The sequence below is a fragment of the Chiloscyllium plagiosum genome, unplaced genomic scaffold (genome assembly GCF_037043375.1).
Source record: "Chiloscyllium plagiosum isolate Xiang-an unplaced genomic scaffold, Cpla_swu_hap1 HiC_scaffold_27, whole genome shotgun sequence".
NCBI lineage: Eukaryota > Metazoa > Chordata > Chondrichthyes > Orectolobiformes > Hemiscylliidae > Chiloscyllium > Chiloscyllium plagiosum.
In genome coordinates, this window is record NW_028270165.1 from 83,266,218 (window position 1) to 83,291,397 (window position 25,180).

Sequence of the window (25,180 nt, forward strand, 5' to 3'; positions counted from 1 at the left end):
GCATTGTTTAAATGGTGATATATTGGGATGTGGAGAAAGTGAGGACCGCAAATGTTGGAGATCAGAGTCAAAAAGTGTGGTGCTCGAAAAGCACAGCAGATGAGGCAGCATCCGAGGAGCAGGAGAGTCAGCGTTACTGACACGAGCCCTTCATCAGGAATGTGTATAAAGGGGCCTCAGCGTCCTTCCATACCAGTTAATGCCAGTTGTGAGATAGGTGCAGCAAGCAATGAGCAAAGCAGGTGTTATCTTAGCAAGAGGAATTGAGTCCAGAAGTGGGGATGTCTTCCTGCAGTTATGGGATCATTGAATATATTCAAGGCTGAGTTCATCTGATTTGGAACAACAAAGAAGTGGATGTTTATGGGGGAAGGCAAGAAAATGGTTTTCAGACCATTGCAGAACAGTTACCGAGTCAAACAGCACAGAAACAGTCCCTTCAGTCCAACTACTCCATGCTATGTTCTCAAACTAATCTAATCCCACCTGCCAGTGTTTGGCCTATATCCCTCTGTCACAAAGCTGGTCCTTTTACTAAAAGCTGGTCCTTCTTCACAAGGATGCTGTGTCCTTGGTTTTTTTTCAGAAGGGTGGTTAAAAAAACCTGGGCTCCGAAGCGACTCATTCAGTACAGAGACGAAAAATGGTGTTGGGAGGCATTTTTGGTTATATGTGAACAGATGAGACTTGAGGCCAAAGCTTTTATGTTTTAGAAGTGACCTGTACAATGAAAAGGGAGTGGTCAGTCCTGAAAGCTGAAGTCTCGTTTGGGTGAGTTAAGCAGTGGACTATGTGGAGAAAGGCTGCTAACACTGTCTCCTTCTGCCCTTCTAACTTCAATTGTAAGCCTCTGTTTCAGTTTTACTTTGTTTAAGCGGTTTGTTTTTTTTTTGGTACTGTTGTGTTCAAGCATTGCGAAGAGTGTTAAGAGTTTCTCCACAGCTTGTACTGTACTTAATAAAGTTTGGTTGTTCACAGAAGTTGGCGTATTGCAGTGGAAGAAGCTCAAGCAAAAGAACTTAACAAAGGAACCTAAGGGATAAGTCTTTCATGCAGAAAGTGGCGTGTTTAAGGAAAGAGCTGTCAGAGGAAGTGGTGGGTGCTGGTACAGTGGCATCTGGATGGGTATACGATTAGGAAGGGTTTAGACAATATGGGCAAAAATGCTGGCAAATCGGCCGAGATTAGGTTAGGTTATCTGGAAGGGTGCTACATATCTCTATCACTCTGGCTAGCCACTAACATTTGCCACATCTATATGTACAGTTTCTCTCTGGTGTCAGTGTCAATGCCTTGATATTCTTAACCGGACTGGCAGTGATGACTTTTATCATCTTTTCTTACAGACTATCTGAAGACAGAAGTTTCAAGTTAACAGATAAAGGGCTTATGTCCAAAATGTTGATTCTCCTGCTTCTCTGATGCTGCTTGCCATGCTGCGCTTTTCCAGTGACGCAGTTTTTGACTCTGACTCTCCAGTGTCTCCAGTCCTCACTTTCACGTCAATGTCTGACAGTTACTCAATCCATCAGGACCGCAACAATTTTCAACTATGATTCTGTGAGAAGGAGCAAAGCTTTCTTTTTGGTTCCTGTTTGAGTACGGGGGCACTGGTTGAAAGACCCTACTGTTGTAGCGCACTGAGTGTGGAGCCTGAAACAACTCTACTGCCTGGAAAGAAGAATTCATGGCAGGGTTGTACACATGTGTGTGCAGCTGAAGCTTCGGCCATGGAGAAACCCGAGGAAACACGCCCTGTTGAGAAACCATGGAATTGTGGCGACTGCGGGAAGAGCTTCCGTGTCCCATCTGTCCTGGTGGCTCATCAGTGCAATCACACTGGGAAGAGGCCGTTCTCCTGCCCCGAGCGGGAGAAGGGCTTTACTAGCTCCTGTGTCTTGCTGGCCCACCAGCATATACACACTGGTGAGAGGCTCTTCAATTGCCACGAATGCGGGAAAGCCTTCAGCAATTCCTCCAACCTGCTGAAGCACTGGCGAGTCCACACGGGGGAGAGGCCATTCAGCTGCCCCGAATGCAGGAAGGCCTTCAGCGACGACTCCAAACTGCTGAGGCACCGGCGGGTCCACATGGGGGAGAGGCCCTTCAGCTGCCCAGAGTGCGGGAAGGCCTTCAGCAATTCCTCCAACCTGCTGGCCCATCAATGGGTCCACACAGGGGAGAGGCCCTTCAGCTGCCCAGAGTGCGGGAAGGCCTTCAGCAATTCCTCCGACCTGCTGAGACACCAGCAAATCCACACGGGGGAGAGACCCTTCAGCTGCCCAGAGTGTGAGAAGGCCTTCACTAAATCCTCCGACCTGCTGGCTCATCAGCGGGTCCACACGGGGGAGAGGCCCTTCAGCTGCCCAGAGTGTGAGAAGGCCTTCAGCAATTCCTCCAACCTGCTGAAGCACCGGCGAGTCCACACGGGGGAGAGGCCATTCAGCTGCCCCGAATGCGGGAAGGCCTTCAGTGACGACTCCAACCTGCTGAAGCACCGGCGGGTCCACACGGGGGAGAGGCCCTTCAGCTGCCCAGAGTGTGGGAAGGCCTTCAGCAATTCCTCCAACGTGCTGACCCATCAGCGGGTCCACACAGGGGAGAGGCCCTTCAGTTGCCCAGAGTGCGGGAAGGCCTTCAGCAATTCCTCCGACCTGCTGAGTCACCAGCGAATCCACACGGGGGAGAGGCCCTTCAGCTGCCCAGAGTGTGGGAAGGCCTTCAGTAAATCGTCTGACCTGCTGGCCCATCAGCGGGTCCACACGGGGGAGAGGCCCTTCAGCTGCCCAGAGTGTGGGAAGTCCTTCAGTAAGTCCTCCAACCTGCTGGCCCATCAGCAGGTCCACACGGGGGAGAGGCCCTTCAGCTGCACAGAGTGTGGGAAGGCCTTCAGTAAGTCCTCCAACCTGCTGGCCCATCAGCGGGTCCACACGGGGGAGAGGCCCTTCAGCTGCCCAGAGTGTGGGAAGGCCTTCAGCAATTCCTCCAACGTGCTGACCCATCAGCGGGTCCACACAGGGGAGAGGCCCTTCAGTTGCCCAGAGTGCGGGAAGGCCTTCAGCAATTCCTCCGACCTGCTGAGTCACCAGCGAATCCACACGGGGGAGAGGCCCTTCAGCTGCCCAGAGTGTGGGAAGGCCTTCAGTAAATCGTCTGACCTGCTGGCCCATCAGCGGGTCCACACGGGGGAGAGGCCCTTCAGCTGCCCAGAGTGTGGGAAGTCCTTCAGTAAGTCCTCCAACCTGCTGGCCCATCAGCAGGTCCACACGGGGGAGAGGCCCTTCAGCTGCACAGAGTGTGGGAAGGCCTTCAGTAAGTCCTCCAACCTGCTGGCCCATCAGCGGGTCCACACGGGGGAGAGGCCCTTCAGCTGCCCAGAGTGCAGGAAGGCCTTCAGCAAGTCCTTCAACCTGCTGAGACACCGGCAAATCCACATGGGGGAGAGGGCTTTCGCCTGCTCTGAGTGTGCTAAGGCCTTCAGCAATTCCTCTGACCTGTTGTCCCACCAGCGGGTCCACACCAGGGAAAGGCCATTCAGCTGCCCCAAGTGTGGGAAGGGGTTCACCTGCTCCTCCAAACTGCTGGCCCACCAATGGGTCCACACCGGGGAGAGGCCGTTTGCCTGCCCTGACTGCGGGCGGAAGTTCACATCGTCCTGCAACTTGCGGAGGCACCAGTGCATCCAACAATCAGATTCCACCAGTGACACTGCAATGGGTCACCCCCAGGGCTGAACCTCCTGCCCATTCTGACAGTGGGTGCAGTGAGCTTTCTTTGTTTGTGCTGGACTTACCTCCCCCCCACCCCCACAAGCCCACCTACGTGGCTCAGGGGTGGCATGGTGACTCAGTGGTTAGTACCACTGCCTCACGATGCTGACCTGGGTTCAATTCCACCCTCAGGATGTCAGTCTGTGTGTAGCTTTCACGATGCCACCCCCCCCCCCCACGTCTGTATGGGTTTCCTCTGAGTGCTCTGGTTTCCTTCCCCTAGTCTAAAGGTTAGGATGGATTGGCCCATCTAAATTGTCCCATAGTGTTCAGGGATGTGTAGGTGTGGTGCATTAGTTGGGGTAAATGTAGAGGAATAGGGATAGGGGAATGGGTCTGGCTGGGTTACTCTGCGGAGGGCCAGTGTGGACTTGTTGGGCCAAAGGACCTGTTTCCATACTGTAGGGAATCTAATCTTAAAAAAAATTCCTCCAAGCAATATTGATAAAATATGTCGAGTTGGACGAAGAACCCCGTCAAGTTTGAGACAAACCCAGAGTTGAAGAAGTCGGAAGTCACATGACACCACGTTACAGTGCAACAAGTTTATTTGAAATCACAAGCTTTAGGAGCACTGCTCTTTCATGAGTGCTGCTCCTTCATCACTTCATCTGGTGCCGTGTGACTTCTGACTTTGTCGACTCCAATTCAACACCAGCACCTCCGCATCAGAGTTGACAAATGAGATTGGATTTTATTCGGCCTGATTGTGAGATGTTCATTTGGAAACTCAAAACTGTCGTACCGATAAAGCGATGCGAATCATAGAGTCCTACAGCAGGAGACAGGCCATTCGGCCCAACATGGTCCACACCGACCAAACTGTCCATCAACACTAAGCCCATTTCCCTGCACTTGGTCCATTTCCTCCCATACCTTTCCTATCCACGTATTTCTCCAAATGCCTTTTAAATGTTGTTAATCGACCCACCTCAACCACTTCCGCTGGCATTTCATTCCATATGTGTACCACCGTCTGCGTAAAAAGAAACATTGCCCCTCACATTCCCTTTTATTCTTTTTCCTCTAACCTTAAACTGATGCCCTCTCGCCCTCACTTCCCCAACCCCAGGGTAAAAGTCTGAGTGCATTCACCCTCTACGATCTCTTCACTTCTGTAAGGGCCTCTCTCAGTTTCTAATGCTCTAAATAAAAATATCTTAGCTTGTCCAACCTCTCCCTTTTACACAGACCCTTGAATCCTGGTAACATCCTTGTATATGTCTTCAGCACTCTTCCAAGTTTAATAACATATTTGTTATAGACACTGCCCCGTTGACCTATTTTGTTGGAAATATAGGACCTAATCCAACTGGATAATCTGGCTGATGGGGCAGGAAACCACTTCCTTACTTGAGAGACAAGTCTCCTGGAGAGAACTGGCTGGCTGACTGATCTACTGACCCTCACAGTGCCCCACTGCCTTCAGTTATCAGGAGGAAGTCTACAGATGGTGCTTGAAACCTTTATCATCTTTGGGATGGATCCCCATTCATTACGTGCGATGGAGTCATGCTGCCTGGAAACAGACCCTTCAGACCAACCAGTCCATGATCCCCAACTAAACTAGTGCCACCCATCTGCTCCTGGCCTGTATCCAGTTTGTTAATAGTTTTGTTCATTTGTTCACCGTGAGAGTTGGATAAATATATTGCTGATTGTTGATTTTAAAGCATTGGGGATTTATTCTTCTCATTAGAGCAGGTTACACCACTTTTAATGCTAATTTTACAGATTATTGGGCGAAACGGTCCTCTGGGTGTTTTTGTTTGAGAAAGGTGGTGCTGTCAGCCTTCGCTTTATAAGAGTATTGACGTGATGTACTGCTGAATGCAATGGAGTCAACATGAATCCCAGCCTCTCACTGTGGTGTGGGTGAATCGCCTTAATTTGGCTCTTAACTCAGAAACTGCACACAATTAACTGCTGAAACAATGATTAACACTTTATTGTATGTAGCAACCAAAAATAAAACTCAAGTAACCAAGTTCAACCTCACTCACAACTTGGCTATCACCCAATTGATGGCAGAATTTAACTGAGTTTCCCCCAACAGTATCTGTCTCTGGAAGTGTCCAGGGATTCAGTGCAGCATTCTTCTTCCAAGTACTGCTGCTACATCATTCTGGTTGAATTCTGGTGGAGATTCCTCGCTTTCAAATCTGTGATGTGATGCTTCTTTAGATTCTAACACCACCTCCCCACACTTCTGGAGATCTCCGGTCTGTAGCTTACCTTCTTATCCTCGAGGTTTAGTGGTTTGTTTGATACAGCGTTTCCTGCAAAAAAACCCTTTACGTCAGGGCCTTCCTTCCACAGACAAACTTAATTGTCCTTTTATCATGAGCTTATTAAACACTTCGCTCATCTGTCCCAGGAAACATCTTGTTGTTTTGCGTCCTTCTTCCCAGGGATGGTTAACTACCAGAAATTAGGCCATTCAGCCTATTGAGTCTGCTCCACTATTCAATCGTGGCTGATACGTTTCTCAACCCAATTCTCCCTGTAACCCTTGATACTAAAGAATGATTGAGTCTGCTCCACCATTCAATGGGCTGAATGGCCTAATTTCTGCCTCCTGATGTAGCAGTTTCTCAGTGGCCCTTTTGTTTCTTGGTCCAGAAAGAGTTCCTGCTGGTTCAGGGAGTTGCAAAGTTCTGCAGTTTACAGGACCACACCACATTCCCCTCTGCCTCCTCCTGAGATACTGGCAATTCCAAAGATCCCTTGGTATCCCTGAAAACAATCGAGGTGTCTGGAAATCTCTGCTGCTACTCTGGAACAGAAGGATTATGGGGAGAAAATTTAGAAATCTGATGTGAAAAGGGACTATGGAGTTCTACTCCAGGATTCTCTCAAGGTAAACTTACAGGTTGAGTCAGTAGTTGGGGAGGCAAATGCAATGATGGCATTTATTTTGATCAGACTTGAATATAAATGCAGGGATGTACTTCTGAGGCTCTGTAAGGCTCCGGTCAGCCCACAATTAGAGTACTGTATGTAGATGTGGGCCCCATATCTCAGGAAGGATGTACTGGCCCTAGAACATGTTCAGAGGAGGTTCACAAGAATGGTCCAGGAATGAAAAATTTAACATATGAAGAACATTAGAGGACTCTAGGTTTATACTTCATGGAGTTCAGAAGGATGAGAGGGAATCTAATTGAAACCTACAGAATAATGAACGGCGTGGATGTTGGGAAGATGTTTCCATTCGGAGGAGAGACGAGAACCTGAGGGCTCAGCCTTCACGTCAAGGGAAGACCCTAGAGAAGAGGGAAGAGAAACTTCTTAAGCCAGAGTGTAGTGAGTCTATGGAATTCACTGCCACAGAAGGCTGCAGAGGCCAAGTTACTGAATATATTTAGGACTGAGATAGATCGGTTCTTGAGTATCAAGGGATTCAAGGGTTATGGGGAGAATGGGGTTGAGAAACGTATCAGCCATGATTGAATGGCGAAGCAGACTCAATGGGCTGAATGGCCTAATTTCTACTCCTATGGTCTTATGATATGCTGATGTGTGGAAGGGTGAGGAGGGGGGAAAAAAAAGAGATGAAGAGAGAAAGACAGTCAAGGTGAAGCTCGATAGAGACAAAGGAAATATAAGAATTGTATGATAAATGGCAGAACACATAAGAGCACTGGCATACAGAGGGATCTGGGCATATAGATCTGTGGATGTGGTAATGTAGGTGGGCACGGTGATCAAGAAGGCACACAGCACGCTTCCTTGAGTGTAAGAGTTACGTTACAGCTGTTTATTCTGGCCACATTCGGAATATTGTGTGCAGTTCTGGTCACAGTGCTACTGGAAGGATGTGGGTGCTCTGGTGGAGGGTACAGGCAAGGTTCACCAGACATTGCCTAGTCTGGAGGGCTCTCGTTATGAGCAGAGGAGGCATAAACCTGGATTGTTTTCTTTGGAAAAACAGAGGCTGAGAGGAGACCTCGACAAACTGCTGAGATACACAGATTGGCTGGACAGGGGTGGCAGGATAGCTCAGTGGTTCGCACTGACGCCTCACAGTGCCAGAGACCTGCGTTCGATTTTAGTCTCAGGCAACTATCTGTGTGGAGTTGGCACATTGTCCCTGCAACCCACCTCACGTGTCTGTGTGGGCTTCCTCCGGGTGCTCCGGCTTCCTCCTACAATCCAAACTTGTATAGGTTAGGGTGGATTAGCGATGCTAAATTACCCATAGCGTCCAGGGAGAGGCAGGATAAGTTGGATTGTCTGAGTGTAAATTGCATCCAGGGAACAGGAGATTCGACGTTTCGGGCACAGGCCCTTCTTCAGGAATGAGCAGAGAGTGTTCAGCAGGAGAAGATAAAAGGTAGGGAGGAGGGACTTGGAGGAGGGGCGTTGGAAACCTATCACATTTCCAACGCCCCTCCTCCCTACCTTTTATCTTCTCCTGCTGAACACTCTCTGCTCATTCCTGAAGAAGGGCCTGTGCCCGAAACGTCGAATCTCCTGTTCCCTGGATGCTGCCTGACCTGCTGTGCTGTTCCAGCAATAAAGTTTCAACTTTGATCTCCAGCATCTGCAGACCTCACTTTCTCCCTGAGTGTAAATTGCCCAATGTTCAGGGATGTGTAAGTTCGGTGCATTAGTCAGGAGTAAATGTAGATAATGGGGGTAAGAAAACGAGTCTCTATGTGTTAATCTTTAGAGGGCCAGTGTTGACTTGTTGGGCTAAATGGTCTGTTTCCACGCTGGAGGGATTCTATGATAGTCAGAGGCGTTTTTTTCCCTCCAAAGTAGAAAGGTCAACTAAAAGAGGTTCAAGGACTGTTTGGGGGGAAAGTGGTGGGGGTGGGGAATTTACACAGAGGGGTGGTGGGTTTCTGGAACGCACTGCCAGTGGAGGTAATGGAAGCAGGCACCTTAACAACGTTTAAGGTGTATCTTGATAGACGCATGAAGGGGAGGTGAATAGAGGAACAGAAGCCACACATGGGCAATAAATAGCAGGTCTAAGTAAGAATTAAGAATTAGCACAGGCTTGAGGGGGTCTGTGTGCCTAAAGCAAGTGAGAAGGGCCTGTGACTGCTGTATTGTATTGATACAGCTTTCCCCCACTATTTGAAAGTAGAGTGTTCCTTTCATAAGCCAAAATGGCCTAAAGCGAAGAAGCAATTACCATGAATTAATTTAATATTATGCCTTTCTTTGTAAAAGCGACAATCCTCTTCGGATTTCTTTCGGTTTGTGAGAACAGGTATTAATGTAGGTCTTTTGTAAAAGTGAAGTAGTGTAAAGTGAACTTTCGAAAAGTGGGGGATACCTTTATGCTGATGGAGGGGAGATGGGGGAGCAATGAAGAGGGGTGGATGTAGGCTCAGGTGCAGAATAAACACTGAGACACCAATTGAGCAGCCCAGACTGGCCCTGTGCTGGAGACTCAATGGGACAGAGACAAATGTATCTATTTCAGGTATACCTGCAGTATGCTACATCCAGGATAAAAAAAAAAATGTCCTTCATCTGCTTCAGCATACAGGGCAGATGAGCAGTTTCTCCCCAATGTGGACCAGGAGGTGATGCGACTGAGTGAAGCCTTTCCTGTGCTGAATGCAGGTGAATGGCCGCTGCCCGGTATATAAATGCTGATGAATATCGGGCAGGCGGGGAAGGGAAACCGTTCCTACACTCCCTGCATTTTCATGATTTCTCCATGGTGCAGGTGTCCTCGTATTTCTCCAGGTTCAACAATCAGTTGAAACTCGCTCACACTTACAGCATAGGTGTGGTGTTACTGGTGAACCCTCTGATAACTGGAGAACTCTGTAAAACATGTTCCAGTCACTACTCTGGTGTGTGGATATGTAAGACTCTGTGAGTTTCCAGTCACACTGACATTTAAAACCTAACAAAGCAGACAGACCTTCTCCCCTTTGTTTTCAAGACCATCAATATCCAAGTCCTGGTGAATCAAGCGATTGTCAGACTTCGATGTAATGTTTGGTCTGAGATTTCTGCCTCCAAATTCTTCTCTTGTAATATTCCTGTGGAAAGAGATTGCAAAGGTCATCGCTGACAGTCCATAATAGAAAATCAGAACACACATTTCTAGTTTCTGTGGATCATTCTTTCCTCTCTTAATACCCAAGATCTTTGTGCTGATCTATACGTAAATGTATACAGCAGGGTAATGTGGTGGATTGCATACTCCACGAAGAGTTCACTCAAGTTGCTGAATGGACATCTATCATGTGGTATTGACGTTCTTACTGAAGATATACAATATTCTGCAGTGCAATATTATGGCCCAGAAACATTGCAAATCAGGCTTTTAGAGCCATAAACATTCCATTAAATATGTAACATATACCCCAGACTTATCTGTCTTATATTAACGCACGGTTGTCTTACATTTCCAGAAGACTCAGATTTAAGTTTTAAGTGTGACTTTTTGTAAAAGAAGCCGTCGTTTTGGACTCCTTCCATGCCATACTGACTCTATTACTGGAAATACATCCATACTACACCAGGATTCATGGATCAATGACATGAGGCTTATCTTTACCGTCTTATAATTTTCTGTTGCATAAATGTTTCGACGAATGCCAACGCTTTTCACCAGTCATACAGTCAGAGACATAAAGCACAGAAACAGATCCTTCAATCTAACTTGTCCATGCCGACCGGATATCCAAAATTAGTCTAGTTCCATTTGCCATCACTTGGTCCATATCCCTCTAAACCCTTCCTTTGCATATAACCATCCAGATGCCTCCACCACTTCCTCTGGCAGCTCATTCCATACACGCTTCACCCTCTGCAAAAAAAAGGTTGACTGCAAGGTCCCTTTTAAATTTTCCCCCTCTCGCCCTAAACCTATGCCCTCTAGTTCCGCACTCCCCCTATCCCAGGGAAAAGACCTTGTCTATTCACCCCATCCACACAAGTTTTTATAAACCTCTTTAAAAAACACACACTCAGCCTGCGATGCTCGAGGGAAAACAGCCCCATCTTATTCAGCCTCTCCTTGTGGTTCAAACCCTCCTACCCTGGCAACAGCCTTGTGACTCTTCTCTGAATCCTTTCAAGTTTCACAACATCCTGCCTATAGGAGGGAGACCAGGATTGCACACAATATTTCAGAAGAAGCCGACTGAAACTGACTTTTGCAGAGTCTGCTCCCTGCTTGTATTCATACTGCCTCCCGTTGTTGCAAGTGAACAGTGCTTCCCCCTTTCTCTCTCCCTCCCAGGATAAGGAATGGAAAGGGGGAGACATTGCTTCATTCCCAGATTTTGCCCAGAAGAGCCCCCCTATTGTCTGAATGCGCAAGTTGGACGGTGAGCTTCTGAAGCTACTGCTGCTCCTCTCTTTCTGAATGAAGGTTGAGCTTCACTCCAGACTGCAACTCCCTTTCTCTGTCCAAACATCTGTGAGCACAGCACATTTTTGTTGAAATAAGGCATATTTCCTGAATGTTACAATTAAAGGGGTGTCTTCCCCCCGATATTCCAAGGGATGGTAAGTCAGAGAAGGAGCACGCCTTGTGTTGTGTGGCTCGTGTGACAGTTGCAACAGGATGTCCCAACTCCTATGCTCAATTCAAAGTTTGAGAGAAGATTTGTAGCTCGGGTGCTCATTGTTGTGGTTCTGTTCGCCGAGCTGGGAATTTTTGTTGCAGACGTTTCATCCCCTGTCTAGGTGATATCCTCAGTGCTTGGGAGCCTCTTGTGAAGAGCTTCTGTGATGTTTCCTCCTGCATTTATAGTGGTTTGACTCTGCCGCTTCCGGTTGTCAGTTCCAACTGTCCGCTGCAGTGGCCGGTATGTTGGGTCCAGGTAAATGTGTTTGTTGATAGACTCTGTGGATGAGTGCCATGCCAGAGAACAGCCAGGGAATTCCTAGAGGCATGGCCTCGAGGCTTTTTTCCAGCACCACATTTTTCAGCTCTGGATCTGGGACAAGGTGTGTGGTGTGGGGGGAGGGGAGGGGAAATAAGGAAACTGGTGAAATCTACATTGATCCTACGTAGTTAGTGGGTCCCAAGGCAGAAGACGAGATGTTCTTCCTCCAAGCGTCAGGTAGCTAGAGCTTGGAGGGGAAGGCAGCAGAGTACTTGCGTGTCCTTGACGGATTGGGAGGGGGAGTTAATGCGTTCAGCCACAAGGCGGTGGGGTCGTTTCGTTTTGGCGTCCCAGAGCTGTTCCCTGAAATGTTCTGCAAGTTGGCCTACAGTCTCCCCAATGTGGCAGAGACCACATCGAGAGCAAGGGACATATAAATAAATCTTATAAACAAATTGTACAAATTTTAGCCTGCCAGGGTTATTTTCTTTAATTAAGTTAAAGAAAATTTTAATTAAATTGGGTGACTACATGAAACGGTTTGTTGGTCAGACTCAAATCATCATCCTCAAATGAGACAATGCCATTAATATCAGTGAACTGCTTTTTTTGTTAGAACCACAAGTTCTTGATTTATTTTCACAACTTATTGGTATTCACATCTGCACATTCAATGTCAAACTCTGACATCAGAAATAACATGACACCATTAATTTTTTTCTTACAGTAATTCAACAAACAAATTAATAACACACAGTGAATACCAAGTCTCAATAATATGAAATTAAATTTGACCAAAATAAAAGTAAAATCAAGTTGAGAGATAACAAATGGGGGAAGGGCAGAAGGCGGGAAATGCAGCATCATAGAAGGTGCTCCTCCAGGGAGTGTATTTTACCAACTACAACTGCTCAATATAAACAAACACTCTAACATGACCCTCCGGTTTTAATGTAAACCATAGCCCCATACAGTAGGTACCATTTAAATAAGTTAATAGATACAAGCCTTGAGCAAATCCAGCCTCCAGCCGGACACCCCGCTTCTTGGAGCTCGGGCCTTCCTCCAGCTCCGGGGGGTTGTTGAGCTCCTGGGCTCCGGCCGCCGCCGAAGAAGCCGCGGGCGCCGGCTCTCTCTCCTCCACCGCCGACATTTTTAATTTGTTTTCTCGTTCACCCGATAACTGTCACCTCCCCCTTCCCGGGCCCCGGGAATTATACAAAAATAAACAATAAACCCCACCGGGGACTGTCTCCTTTTCTTCACAACTTTTGTTTGAAAAGTTCTGGCTTTAATTTGAAATGTATTTTAAAGGTATTTTCTGAGGTAAACGATGCCTGTCTGTCCCCCCCCCCCCGTCAGAAACCGCCCGCTGAGTCGATGACAAAACCGCAGCCTCGCACTGCCATCTTTGTTTTTCTTCTTCATTCCGTCTCCTCCTTCAGTGACGCGCGTCATCCGCGTCCCCTCCAATCAGAGCGCACCTTACTCCACCTGACCAATGGCGGCTGGCTTTGCACGTCGTCTTGGTCCCACCCTCTGCAATATCTCTCTCCGATTAGTCGGTACCGACCACAAGCTTTGGGATTGGTGGAGAATTTCACAATCACGTCAGTGTATCCACCCTTTTCATTCCCGTTCATTCATTCAACAGCAGATGACCCAATTTACTGCAACGGGCTGTGGGGCTATAGCGGTAGTGTCACATATTCAGGGGGAAGATGTGATTTTTAACGTTATCAACCAATTCAACTGTGGCACCTCCACATCCATTCATTCAACTGAAGAGGGCTCAATTTAGTATAAAGGGCTCTGAGGGTATAATATTTGTATCCCATGTTGAGAAGAAACCTCTCCCCATTCATTCACTAGAAGAGGGCCTATTTGCTGCAGAGGTTTTTTTTTAAGGCGCAGTGGTAGTGTCCCTATCTTCGAGCCCTGAAATCCCACTGCTATGAGGATGTGTAATAACAAATTTTTTAGTCATAAGTCACATGACACCAGGTTATAGTCCAGCAGGTTTGTTTGGAGGGGATCTTACAGAAATATATTAAATTATGAAAGAAATAGAAGTAGGATGTTGCATTGGTAGGTGAGACTAGGATAAGAGCACATGGCCTCAAGATTAGAGGAAGCAGGTTTAAAACTGAACTGAGAAGAAACTTCTTCACCCAGAGGGTTGTTAATCTATGGAATTCCTTGCCCAGGGAAGGATTTGACATTACTTCAGCAATCACTAGAAGCAGTAGATACGTTTTTGAAAAATAAAAGAATTAAGGGATATGGTGAAAATGCAGGTAAGTGCAGCATAGTCCACGAGAAGATTAGTCATGATCTTATTGAGTGGTGGAGCAGACTCGAAGGGCTAGAAGGCCGACTCTTGCTCCTAGTTCTTATGCTCTTATGTTGAAATCACAAGCTTTTGGAATGTAGTCACTTCAGCAGGTGAAGTCATGAAAAAACAAGTGCAGGAAAGAGAATTTAGATAAATGAAAGACAGAACATCTCAACGGTCAATTACTTACTCCCATTCCTATTTCTGATGATCTTACTACACAGCAAGTTGTGTTTTCCAAACATTAATTTTATTTCCATTGTTTAAAATCAAATATTTAAGATGAACAGTTTGTTTTTCCTCACTTGGACACACTGTGACCCACAACAATGTGAATATCATAAACCCGCTCATGAGATATCATAGGAACAATTCATAAACTAGATTTGTCACTGAGATACTAGAAAGGAGAAAAATTCCCAACATGTGCAGGATGCTAACGAAAAGTTAGCAACCTGAAATGGTAACAGGAGCAAGTGAACAGCCCCAATCAGGAAACTCATATTCTGACATCCACTACAGTACCTTGCTTTCCTTTTCAGTTTAATGATCCATAATTGAATCTGACTCCAACACACTCTCTGGCAGACAGTTCCAGAGGTCAAAGTATTTTCAATCATTAACGAAGTAAGTTTTGGATCCATCCCAAAGACATTGAACATAGAAAAATACAGCGCAGTACAGGCCCTTTGGCCCTCGATGTTGCGCCGATCCAAGCCCACCTAACCTACACTGGCCCACTATCCTCCATATGCCTATCCAATGCCCGTTTAAATGCCCATAAAGAGGGAGAGTCCACCACTGCTACTGGCAGGGCATTCCATGAACTCACGACTCGCTGAGTAAAGAGTCTACCCCTAACATCTGTCCTATACCTACCACCCCTTAATTTAAAGCTATGCCCCCTCGTAATAGCTGACTCCATACGTGGAAAAAGGTTCTCATGGTCAACCCTATCTAAACCCCTTATCATCTTGTACACCTCTATCAAGTCACTCCGAAACCTTCTTTTCTCCAATGAAAACAGCCCCAAGTGTCTCAGCCTTTCCTCATACGAACTTCCTACCATACCAGGCAACATCCTGGTAAACCTCCTTTGCACCCATTCCAGTGCCTCCACATCCTTCCTATAGTATGGCGACCAAAACTGCACACAATACTCCAGATGCGGCCGCACCAGAGTCTTATACATCTGCAACATGACCTCAGGACTCCGGAACTCAATTCCTCTACCAATAAAAGCCAGTACACCATATGCCTTCTTCACAGAACTATTTACCTGGATGGCAACTTTCAGAGATCTGTGTACATGGACACCAAGGTCCCTCTGCTCATCCACACTACCAAGTATCCAACCATTAGCCCAGTACCCCATCTTCTTGTTACTCTTACCAAAGTGAATCACTTCACACTTACCTACATTGAACTCCATTTGCCACTTTTCGTCCCAGCTCTGCAGCTTATCGATATCCCGCTGTAACCTGCCACATCCTTCCTCACTGTCAACAACTCCACCGACTTTCGTATCATCCGCAAACTTGCTCACCCAACCTTCTAGCCCGTCCTCCAGGTCATTTATATAAATGACAAACAGCAATGGTCCCAAAACAGATCCTTGCGGAACACCGCTAGTAACTGCACTCCAAGATGAACCTTTTCCATCAACTACTACCCTCTGTCTTCTTCCAGCCAGCCAATTCCTAATCCAAACCTCCAACTCACCCTCAATGCCATACCTCCGTATTTTTTGCAGTAGCCTAGCATGGGGAACCTTATCAAACGCCTTACTAAAATCCATATACACCACATCTACCGCTTTAGCCTCGTCCACCTCCTTATTCACCTTCTCAAAGACTTCAATAAGGTTTGTGAGGCACGACGTACCCTTCACAAAACCATGCTGACTATCCTTGATCACATTATTCCTATCCAGATGTTCATAAATCCTTTCCCTTACAATTCTCTCTAAGACTTTTGCCCACAACAGAAGTGAGACTCGCCGGCCTATAGTTACTAGGGTTATCCCTACTCCCCTTCTTGAACAAGGGAACCACATTTGCTATCCTCCAGTTTTCTGGCACTTTTCCTGTAGACACTGAGGACATAAAAATCAAGGCCAATGGCTCTGCAATCTCCTCCCTTGCTTCCCAGAGAATCCTAGGATAAATGCCATCAGGCCCAGGGGACTTATCTATTTTCACCCTTTCCAGGATTTCCAACACCTCTTCCCTACATACCTCAAAGCCATCCATTTTAATTAATTGTGACTCAGTATTCACATCGGCAATAATGTCCTGTTCCTGAGTGAATACTGACGAAAAGTATTCATTCAGTGTCTTCCCCAATCTCTTCAGCCTCCACACGCAACTTCCCACTACTATCCTTGACTGGACCTATTCCTACCCTAGTCATTCTTTTATTCCTGACATACCTATAGAAAGCCTTTGGGTTTTCCCTAATCCTACCAACTAAGAACTTTTCATGTCCCCTCCTTGCTGCTTTTAGCTCTCTCTTCAGATCCTTCCTGGCTACCTTATAACTATCAATCGCCCCAATTGAACCTTCACACCTCATCTTTACATAGGCCGCCCTCTTCCCTTTAACAAGGGATTCCAATTCCTTATTAAACCACGGTTCCCTCACACGACCCTTTCCTCTCTGCCTGACAGGTACATACTTATCAAGAACACTCAATAGTTGCTCCTTGAACAAGCTCCACATATCAATTGCGCCCTTCCCTTGAAGCCTACTTTTCCAAGCCACACATCCTAAGTCGTGCCTCACCATATCATAATTTCCCTGCCCTCAGCTATAACTCTTGCCCTGCAGTGCACACTTATCCCTCTCCATCACTCGAGTAAAAGTCACCGAATTGTGGTCACTGTCCCCAAAGTGCTCACCTACCTCCAATTCTAACACCTGGCCTGGTTCGTTACCCAGAACCAAATCCAGTATGGCCTCACCTCTTGTTGGCCTGTCTACATATTGTGTCAGGAAACCCTCCTGCACTCATTGGACAAACACCGACCCAGCTAACGAACTCGTGCTATAGCTTTCCCAGTCAATATCTGGAAAGTTAAAGTCCCCCATAACAACCACCCTATTACTTTCACTCTTCTCCTGAATCAATCCTTTCTTCTCAGTCTCTAGGACTATTAGGAGGCCTGTAGAAAACTCCTAACAGGGTGACCTCATGTTTCCTATTCCTATCCTCAGCCCAAACTACCTCAGATGGCGAGTCTTCATCCATCGTCCTTTCCACCGCTGTAATACTATCTTTGACAAGCAATGCCACACCTCCCCCTCTTTTACCCCCACCTCTGACCCTACTAAAACATTTAAACCCTGGAACCTGCAACAGCCAATCCTGTCCCTGTTCTACCCATGTCTCCGTAATAGCCACAACATCGAAATCCCAGGTACCAATCCATGCTGCAAGTTCACCTACCTTATTTCATATACTTCTTGCATTGAAGTATACACACTTCAAGCCACTTTCCTGTTTACAGGCACCCTCCTTTGAGATTGATGCCATGTTCCTAACCTCCCTACACTCCAGGTCCTGCACCCTAAAGCTACAGTCTAGGTTCCCATGCCCCTGTAGAATTAGTTTAAACCCCCCTGAAGAGCACGAGCAAACCTTCCCCCAAGGATACTGGTGCCCCTCAGGTTCAGGTGTAGACCATCCTGTTTATAGAGGTCCCACCTTCCCCAGAAAGAACCCCAGTTATCCAGATACCGGAATCCCTCCCTCCTGCACCATCCCTGTAGCCACGCATTTAACTGTTCTCTCTCCTTATTCCTCGACTCTCTATCACGTGGCACGGGTAACAAACCAGAGACAACAACTCTGTTTGTTCTAACTCTGAGCTTCCAACGTAGCTCCCTGAAAGCCTGCCTAACATTCTCAACCCTCTTCCTTCCTATGTCGTTTGTGCCAATGTGGACCACGACTTCAGGCTGCTCCACCTCCCCCTTAAGGATCCGGAAAACACGATCAGAGACGTCACGTACCCTTGCACCTGGGAGGCAATATACCAAACGTGAGTCTCTCTCGCCCCCACAGAACCGCCTATCTGTGCCCCGAACTATTGCTCTGCTCTTCTCCACCCCTCCCTTCTGAGCAACGGGGACAGGCTCCATGCCAGAGGCCTGAACCCCATTGCTTACCCCTGGTAAGTCGTCCCCCCCACAAGTATCCAAAATGGTATACTTGTTCTTGAGGGGAACAAGCCCTGCACTGGCTGCTTCTTCCCAGTCCCCCTCACTGTCACCCATCTGTTTGCAATCTTTGGAGTTACTACTTCCCTAAAGCTCCGATCTATGACCCCCTCTGCCTCCCGAATGATCCTAAGTTCATCCAACTCCAGCTCCAGTTCCCTAACATGATCTTGGAGGAGCTGGAGATGGGTACATTTCCTGCAAGAGTAATCAGCAAGGACGACCATGGCATCCCTCACCTCAAACATGTTGCAAGAGGAACATTGCACTGCCTTCACTGCCATCCCTCTAAAAGTAACCTTTTAAAAACAAACTAGGTCCAAGAATAGAACAAGCAAAATGCAGCACTTACCTACTTACCACAACGGGTCTTATTATTAGGTTAGGCACCTCTGTAGTGCCTCGGGTTCCTCTCCTGCGTGCTTTTATAGGGAAAGAAACCTACCCAGGTAAGCTTACGCTACACCAACTTCCAGATCCGCTTCGCACTTTATAAAAAAAAACTTTCAAATTTAAACCGTTAAACAAACGTCACCGAGCCTTCAAGCAGCCCCTGCCAAACAGCCCTTACCTGCTCCGCTGACACTTCGAAAAGAGGTGTTGGCTGGACCCAGACACTTCGGCGGGCAGTGTTCATTACTCATGTGTATTCTCTCCCCCACCCGCCTTAAACTAATCACCTGGGTTGTGAGTCGATTGTGCTGGCATTCTGGTGGCCCCAGGCAGTGTCTGTATCTGCTCTGCTGTTTCTCTCCATATTGTGATCCAGCGGCCATCTTATGTGTCAAGTTGGCCAACTGATGGCTCAGTAGCCATCTTGTGTATCTGTGTGCCTAGTAACACCCTGCCCTTCCCCACCTCTCCGCCACGCCCACTCTCTCTTCCCCACTCAATCTCTCTATCAACCCCACTCATTCTCTCTCTCTCTACCCCCACCCTCTGACCGCCATTTTCTCTCTCTCTCTGTCCCCCATCCTTTTGGCCTCTATTCTCCCCAGCCCCCACCACACCCGTCCTTTCTCAAGCCTCGAACCATCTTTGACCGCTGTATCAAGCCCTTCAAAGGAGAGAGAGAGAGAGAGAGAGAGAGAGAGAGAGAGAGAGAGAGAGAGAGAGAGAGAGAGAGAGAGAGAGAGAGAGAGAGAGAGAGAGAAAAGAGAGAGAGAGAATGGATAGTGATGACTCTACCTGGGAGTTGGGAGGGGTGAGAAATGGCTGATCTTCAAAATTGGGAATACCTAAAATGATTTTTGCAAGGTTTGTAGCTCAGGTTGAGGTTTAGGGTGTAGGTTTGCTCGCTGGGCTGTAGGTTTGATATCCAGACGTTTCATCACCTGGCTAGGTAACATCATCAGTGGCGACCTCCAAGTGAAGCGAAGCTGTGTCTCCTGCTTTCTATTTATATCTTTCTCCTGGATGGGGTTCCTGGGGTATGTGGTGATGTCATTTCCTGTTCGTTTTCTGAGGGGTTGATAGATGGCATGTAGATCTATGTGTTTGTTTATGGTGTTGTGCTTGGAGTGCCAGGCCTCGTAGTCCTACACATGGATGAAAAAAAACATCATTTCGACTGGGACAACACATCTATCCTGGGGCAGGCTAAGCAAAGACTTGGCCGAGAATTCCTAGAGGCCTGGCACTCCAACCTCAACGCCATAAACAAACACATAGACTGAGATACCATCTATCAGCCTCTCAGAAAACGAACAGGAAATGACATCACCACAAACCCCAGGAACCCCATCCAGGAGAAAGATATAAATAGAAAGCAGGAGACAACAGCTTCGCTTCACTTGGCGTCGCCACTGAAGATGTTACCTAGCCAGGTGATGAAACGCCTGGATATCAAACCTACACCCTAAACCTAAAATGATATCTTCAGAAACATCGTTAAAGCCAGAAAGCGTGTTCAAGTTTTTTAAAAGAGCTGCTGAAATCTATCTGATTCTTTCACTGAAATAAACGCAGTCAGGCCACCGCTCAGGACAGGCTGGAAGGGGTGAATGGGCGAAAATGAGCACTGCAGATGCAGGAGATTAGAGTCAAGATTAGAGTGGTGCTGGAAAAGCACAGCCGGTCAAGCAGCATTCGAGGCTTTTGCCTGAAACATCGATTTTCCTGCTCCTTGGATGCTGCCTGACCTGCTGTGATTTCCAACATCACTCTGATCTTGAATGTAAGGGGTGAATGGCCTAGTCCTAGTCTTGTGAAGTTGGTTCCAACTATCTAGAAATAGCATCACAGAGCACAGAAACATACCCTTTGGTTAGATATCCTAAATTAATCTAGTGACCCATTTGCCAGCATTTGGCCCCTTATCCCTCTGAATCTGTCCTATTCATATCCCCATCCAGATGCATTTTAAATAGATTAGATTAGATTAGATTAGATTAGATTACTTACAGTGTGGAGACAGGCCCTTCGGCCCAACAAGTCCACACCGCCCCGCCGAAGCGCAACCCACCCATACCCCTACATTTACCCCTTACCTAACACTACGGGCAATTTAGCATGGCCAATTCACCTGACCTGCACATATTTGGACTGTGGGAGGAAACCGGAGCACCCGGAGGAAACCCACGCAGACACGGGGAGAACGTGCAAACTCCACACAGTCAGTCGCCTGAGTCGGGAATTGAACCCGGGCTTCAGGCGCTGTGAGGCAGCAGTGCTAACCACTGTGCCACCGTGCCGCCATCATTGTACTGGTCTCCACCACTTCCTCTGGCTGACACGCACCAGCGTTCTGTGCAAAAAGGTTGCCCCTCAGAAATCTTTCCCCTCTCACCCTAAACCCATGCCCTCCAGTTCTGGACTCGCGCAACGTGGGGAAAAGACATACAAAGGTTGAGCAGCCAGACAGAATGCAAAAACAATACAATGTCGAATCACAGAGAAAAACAAATTGTAGCTCGACCCCTTTTTTGTCGTATTGGCATTTGGACTCTTAAAATCTGACAGGAACACCAGCATCCCTAGTGAGCATACTGCGCATGTTTCCCGGTGTCAGTAACGCAGTGCACATGCCCACCGGTGTCAGCTAAACACTGGGCATGCTCATCGCTTTCCGCAAAAAATGGCGCGCGACCTTCCTTTGATGGTCCAATAGGGAACCGTGGAGGACCAAAACAAAACTGGTCCTCCTGCCAATCAGAGCCACCCCATTGTCTGAATGCGGAAGTTGGACCATGAATTTCTGAAGCTGCTACTCCTGCTCCTCTTTCTGAATTAACATTGAGCTTCACCCAGACTGCAAATTCTTTCCTCTGTCTAAGATCTGTGAGTACAGCACTCTCTTTTCTCGCCCCCTTTGCCATTTCTATTTCTTTCCGGAGTTCAATTGTTGACTTACAGCAACTGAAAGAAAAGGGATTGAACCCAGGGAGGGGACGGACTATGGAAAAGTGATCGAGGTCTGTGTCTCAATTGGCAAAATAGACAGACAGGAGGCTGGAAGGCCACAGCAAATCAGGCAGCATCACGAGGTGTAGAAGTCGATATTTCGGGTGTAACCTTTCTTCAGGACTGGGGATGGGTGCCGGGACCGGGGGCTAAAGTGGGGATAGGTGAAGAATCGGTCAGATTAATCATTGGGTGGAAGAAATCAGGTTGGTGGCAGGAAGGAGTGGTAGTGAGGGGCATGGGGCTGAGAAGGGAGTCGGGTGATGGAAAGGGAGGTTATTTGAAATTGGAGAACTCGATGTTGGGTCCTGCCCGGGCTGTAGTCTGCCCGGGCGGAAGATGGGGTGTTGTTCCCTAATTTGCGGTTTGGTTCGTTGTGGCAATAGAGGAAGCCTATGATGTTCTTGTCAGAAAGGGAGTGGGAAGGGGAATTAAAATCGATGGTGACTGGGAGGTCTGGTCAGCCTCTGCGGACCCAGCTGTGATGCTCGCCAATCCGTTCCCCAAGTTTATGCTCAGTCTCCCCGAAGTCGAGAAGACCACAATTTACAAACACGTGGCAAATGCAGTATCTCAATGTGAAGTTATAGTCTCTGCTATGAAACAAAAAAGCAGGAAGGAGATGTATTGTTTAGATGGTGATACTTTGGGATGTGGAGAAAGTGAGAACTGCAGATGTTGGAGATTAGAGTCAAAGTGTGGTGCTGAAAAAGGTGGTAAGTCAGGCAGCATCTGAGGACCAGGAGAGTCGACATTTCGGTCCCGAGCACTTCATCAGGAATGATGTGTGGATGGACAAAGGGTCTGATTCGGTTCTATATAACTCTAATCATCTTTAGTGAGAGCAGAAGTGTGATTGTGAAGGCTGGAGTTTCAGAGCAGCTTTCAAAGATGCTTTGCCCTTAATGTGGATGGACAAAGGGTCTGTTTCTGTGCTGTATGACTCTAATCATCTTCGGTGAGAGCAGAAGTGTTTCTGAGGACTTTTCAAAGATGTTTTGCCCTTAATGGGAGTAGAAGGTACAATGAAATCTTGCATTTGTGAGACAGCAACTGAGTGAGTGAGTAAATCCGAGGTTTTGGTGCAAAGTGGGAATTCATTGCACTGTGAGGATGAAACTCTACTTATTGAGTCATTTCTGCTGGTGAATGAAACCAGGCTCAAGATTAGGAGGAGTAAATTTAGGACAGAGATGAGGAGGAACTGCTTTTCCTGGAGTGTAGTGTATCTATGGAATTCTCTGCCCCAGGAAGCAGTAGAGGCAGCTTCATTAAGTATATTCAAGACACAATTGGATGGGTTTTTGCAATGGTAGGGGAATTAAGGGTAGTTGGGACAATGCAGGGAGGAGGATCTCAGATGGTGAATAGATTAGCCATGATCTTAATTGGATTTTTGAACAAGAGGAAGGCATGAAAATGGTTTCAAGACCAGTTTAGAACAGTTACAGAGCCAACTAGACCATGCTGACAGTGTTCACAAACTAAACTAGTCCCACCTGCCCCATTCTCCCCATAACCTTTGATCCCCCGATACTCAAGAACCTATCTGTCTCAGTTTTAAATATCCTCAGTGACCTGGCCTGCACAGCCTTCTGTGGAAATAGATTCCACAGATTCACCGCTCTCTGGCTGAAGAAGTTTCTCCGTTCTAAAAGGTCTTCCCTTTACTCTAAGGCTGTGCCCTCTGGCCCGAGTCTGTCCTACCAATGGAAACATCTTCGCAATGTCCACTCTGTCCAGGCTTTGAAGATTATGTATGTTTCAATTAGACACCCCCCTCCTCGAGTGTGCGCCTGTTAATCAGCATGAACCAGACCCTTCAGGATGAGGTACAGCAGGGATTAGGGTCAGCAAAGTGAGAATGGAGGGAGTGTGTGTGGGATGGAGATTTTCAGCTTCTAGGGAATGAGAGAGAAAAGTGAGTTCGCTATAAATTAGAATTGATCGGATGGGCCAAAGAGTGGTAAATGGAATTTAATTTGGAGAAATGTGAGTTGTTGCATTTTGGTCAAGCAATCCAGGCAGGACTGACACAGTTAAGGGGAATGTTGCAGAACAAAGAGTCCTTGGAGTGCAGGTTCCATAGTTCTCAGGTAGACAGGATAGCCTTTGTTGGTCAGAGCATTGAGTAGATGAGTTGGGAGGTCATGTTGTGGCTGTCCAGGATGTTGGTTAAGCCACTTTTGGAATACTGCAGTTAGTTCTGGTCTCCCTGCTGTAGAAAAGATGTTATGAAACTTTGAAAGGGGTCAGAAAAGAATAGGCCAGGGGCATTTTCCATGGAGCATCAGAGGCTGAGGGGTAAACTTATAGACCTTTGTAAGGGCCATGGATAGAGGGGAAACCCTAAGGTCTTTTCTCCAGGGTATGGCAGTCCAAAACTAGAAGGCATATGTTTGAGGTGAGAGTGGAATGATTTAAGAGATTGGAGGGGCAACCACTTCAGAGGGTGGTGCATGTATGAAACGAACTGCCAGAGGAAGTGGTAGAGGCTGGCACAATTACAACATTTAAAAGGCATGTGGATGTCTGTCTGTTCTCAGCTCTGCTGGATGTCTGTTGAAGCCCTGAACCCCCCCCCTTCTACACCTTCTGGGTTAAACAAACATTCAGTCAATCAAGCCTCAATCCACAATCTCCCAGCCAGTCAACAATCCAGACACAGTGTAGTCACAGCAGGGAATCAGCTGCCCTGAGTGCGGGAAGGCCTTTACCCAGGCCTCTGCCCTGCTGAGGCACCGGTGGGTCCACACGGGGGAGAGGCCCTTCAGCTGCCCAGAGTGCGGGTAGGCCTTTACCCAGGCTTCCTTCTTGCTGATCCACCAGTGGGTCCACATGGGGGAAGAGGCCGTTCCCCTACACAGTGTGGGGGTAGGCCTTTTTCCAGGCCTCTGCCCTGCTGAGGCACCGGTGAGTCCACGCAGGGGAGAGGCCTTCAACTGCTCCTCCCACCTGCGGAGCCACCAGGGGGATCATGTGGCATTGCAGGGGGATTGAAAGAATGACGGCCGAGTGCCTTTATTAACTGGACTTTCAACCCAGTTCCAGTGGTTCCCGAGTTCAATTCCCACCGCGACAGATGGTGGAATTCGAATTTGGTCAGAAATCTGGAGTTCAGAATCTAACGGTGAAACCATTGTCGGTGGAGTGGGGGTGGAAGAAAACCCCCATCTGATTCACTCAGTTCTTTTTTAGGGAAGACTTGAGCAGTTATTAGAGCAGTCGTCCCAGCTGCATCCTTTACCCGGTCTGGCCTACACGTGACTCCAGCCCCACAACAGTCTGGTGGACTCGACGCTGCTCATCCAACTTGATTGGAATACAGGTTGAAATTGCTGAGTGAGGCAATACTTCCTCCAGGTTAAGGCTGTACCAAGGATGCAGTTACAAAGGGACGACTCAGTGGTGACCAATAATGAAGAAAGTGAGGGGTTGCACTTTGACCTTGAGCTATTTTTTAAAAATTGCTACTTTTTCTACGCCTTTCTGCTGGGACATTCTGAAGCTGTAACAAAGTTGGGTCACAATAAAGATTACCTGAACTTCACACTGAGCTCAGACTCTCACTGAGAGCTTTAAACTGCAACAGGTTTTTGTTTTAAAACTGTTCATTTTACATGTGAAAGTGAGAACTGCTG

The 25,180-nt window shown here is 47.4% G+C and overlaps 1 protein-coding gene across 1 annotated transcript in view; it reads left to right on the plus strand.

The window, feature by feature from the left end:
• Positions 1-1,768: 1,768 nt before the first annotated feature.
• LOC148144758 (uncharacterized) overlaps positions 1,769-25,180 on the plus strand; it is a gene marked incomplete at its 3' end in the record, with an annotated part of 211,087 nt that continues 187,675 nt past the window's right edge. Inside the window, exons 1-2 of the mRNA XM_087975437.1 lie at positions 1,769-1,800; positions 2,042-3,361. Of these exons, the coding sequence (XP_087831563.1) occupies positions 1,769-1,800; positions 2,042-3,361 (1,352 nt within the window). The remainder of the gene's footprint in view (positions 1,801-2,041; positions 3,362-25,180) is intronic.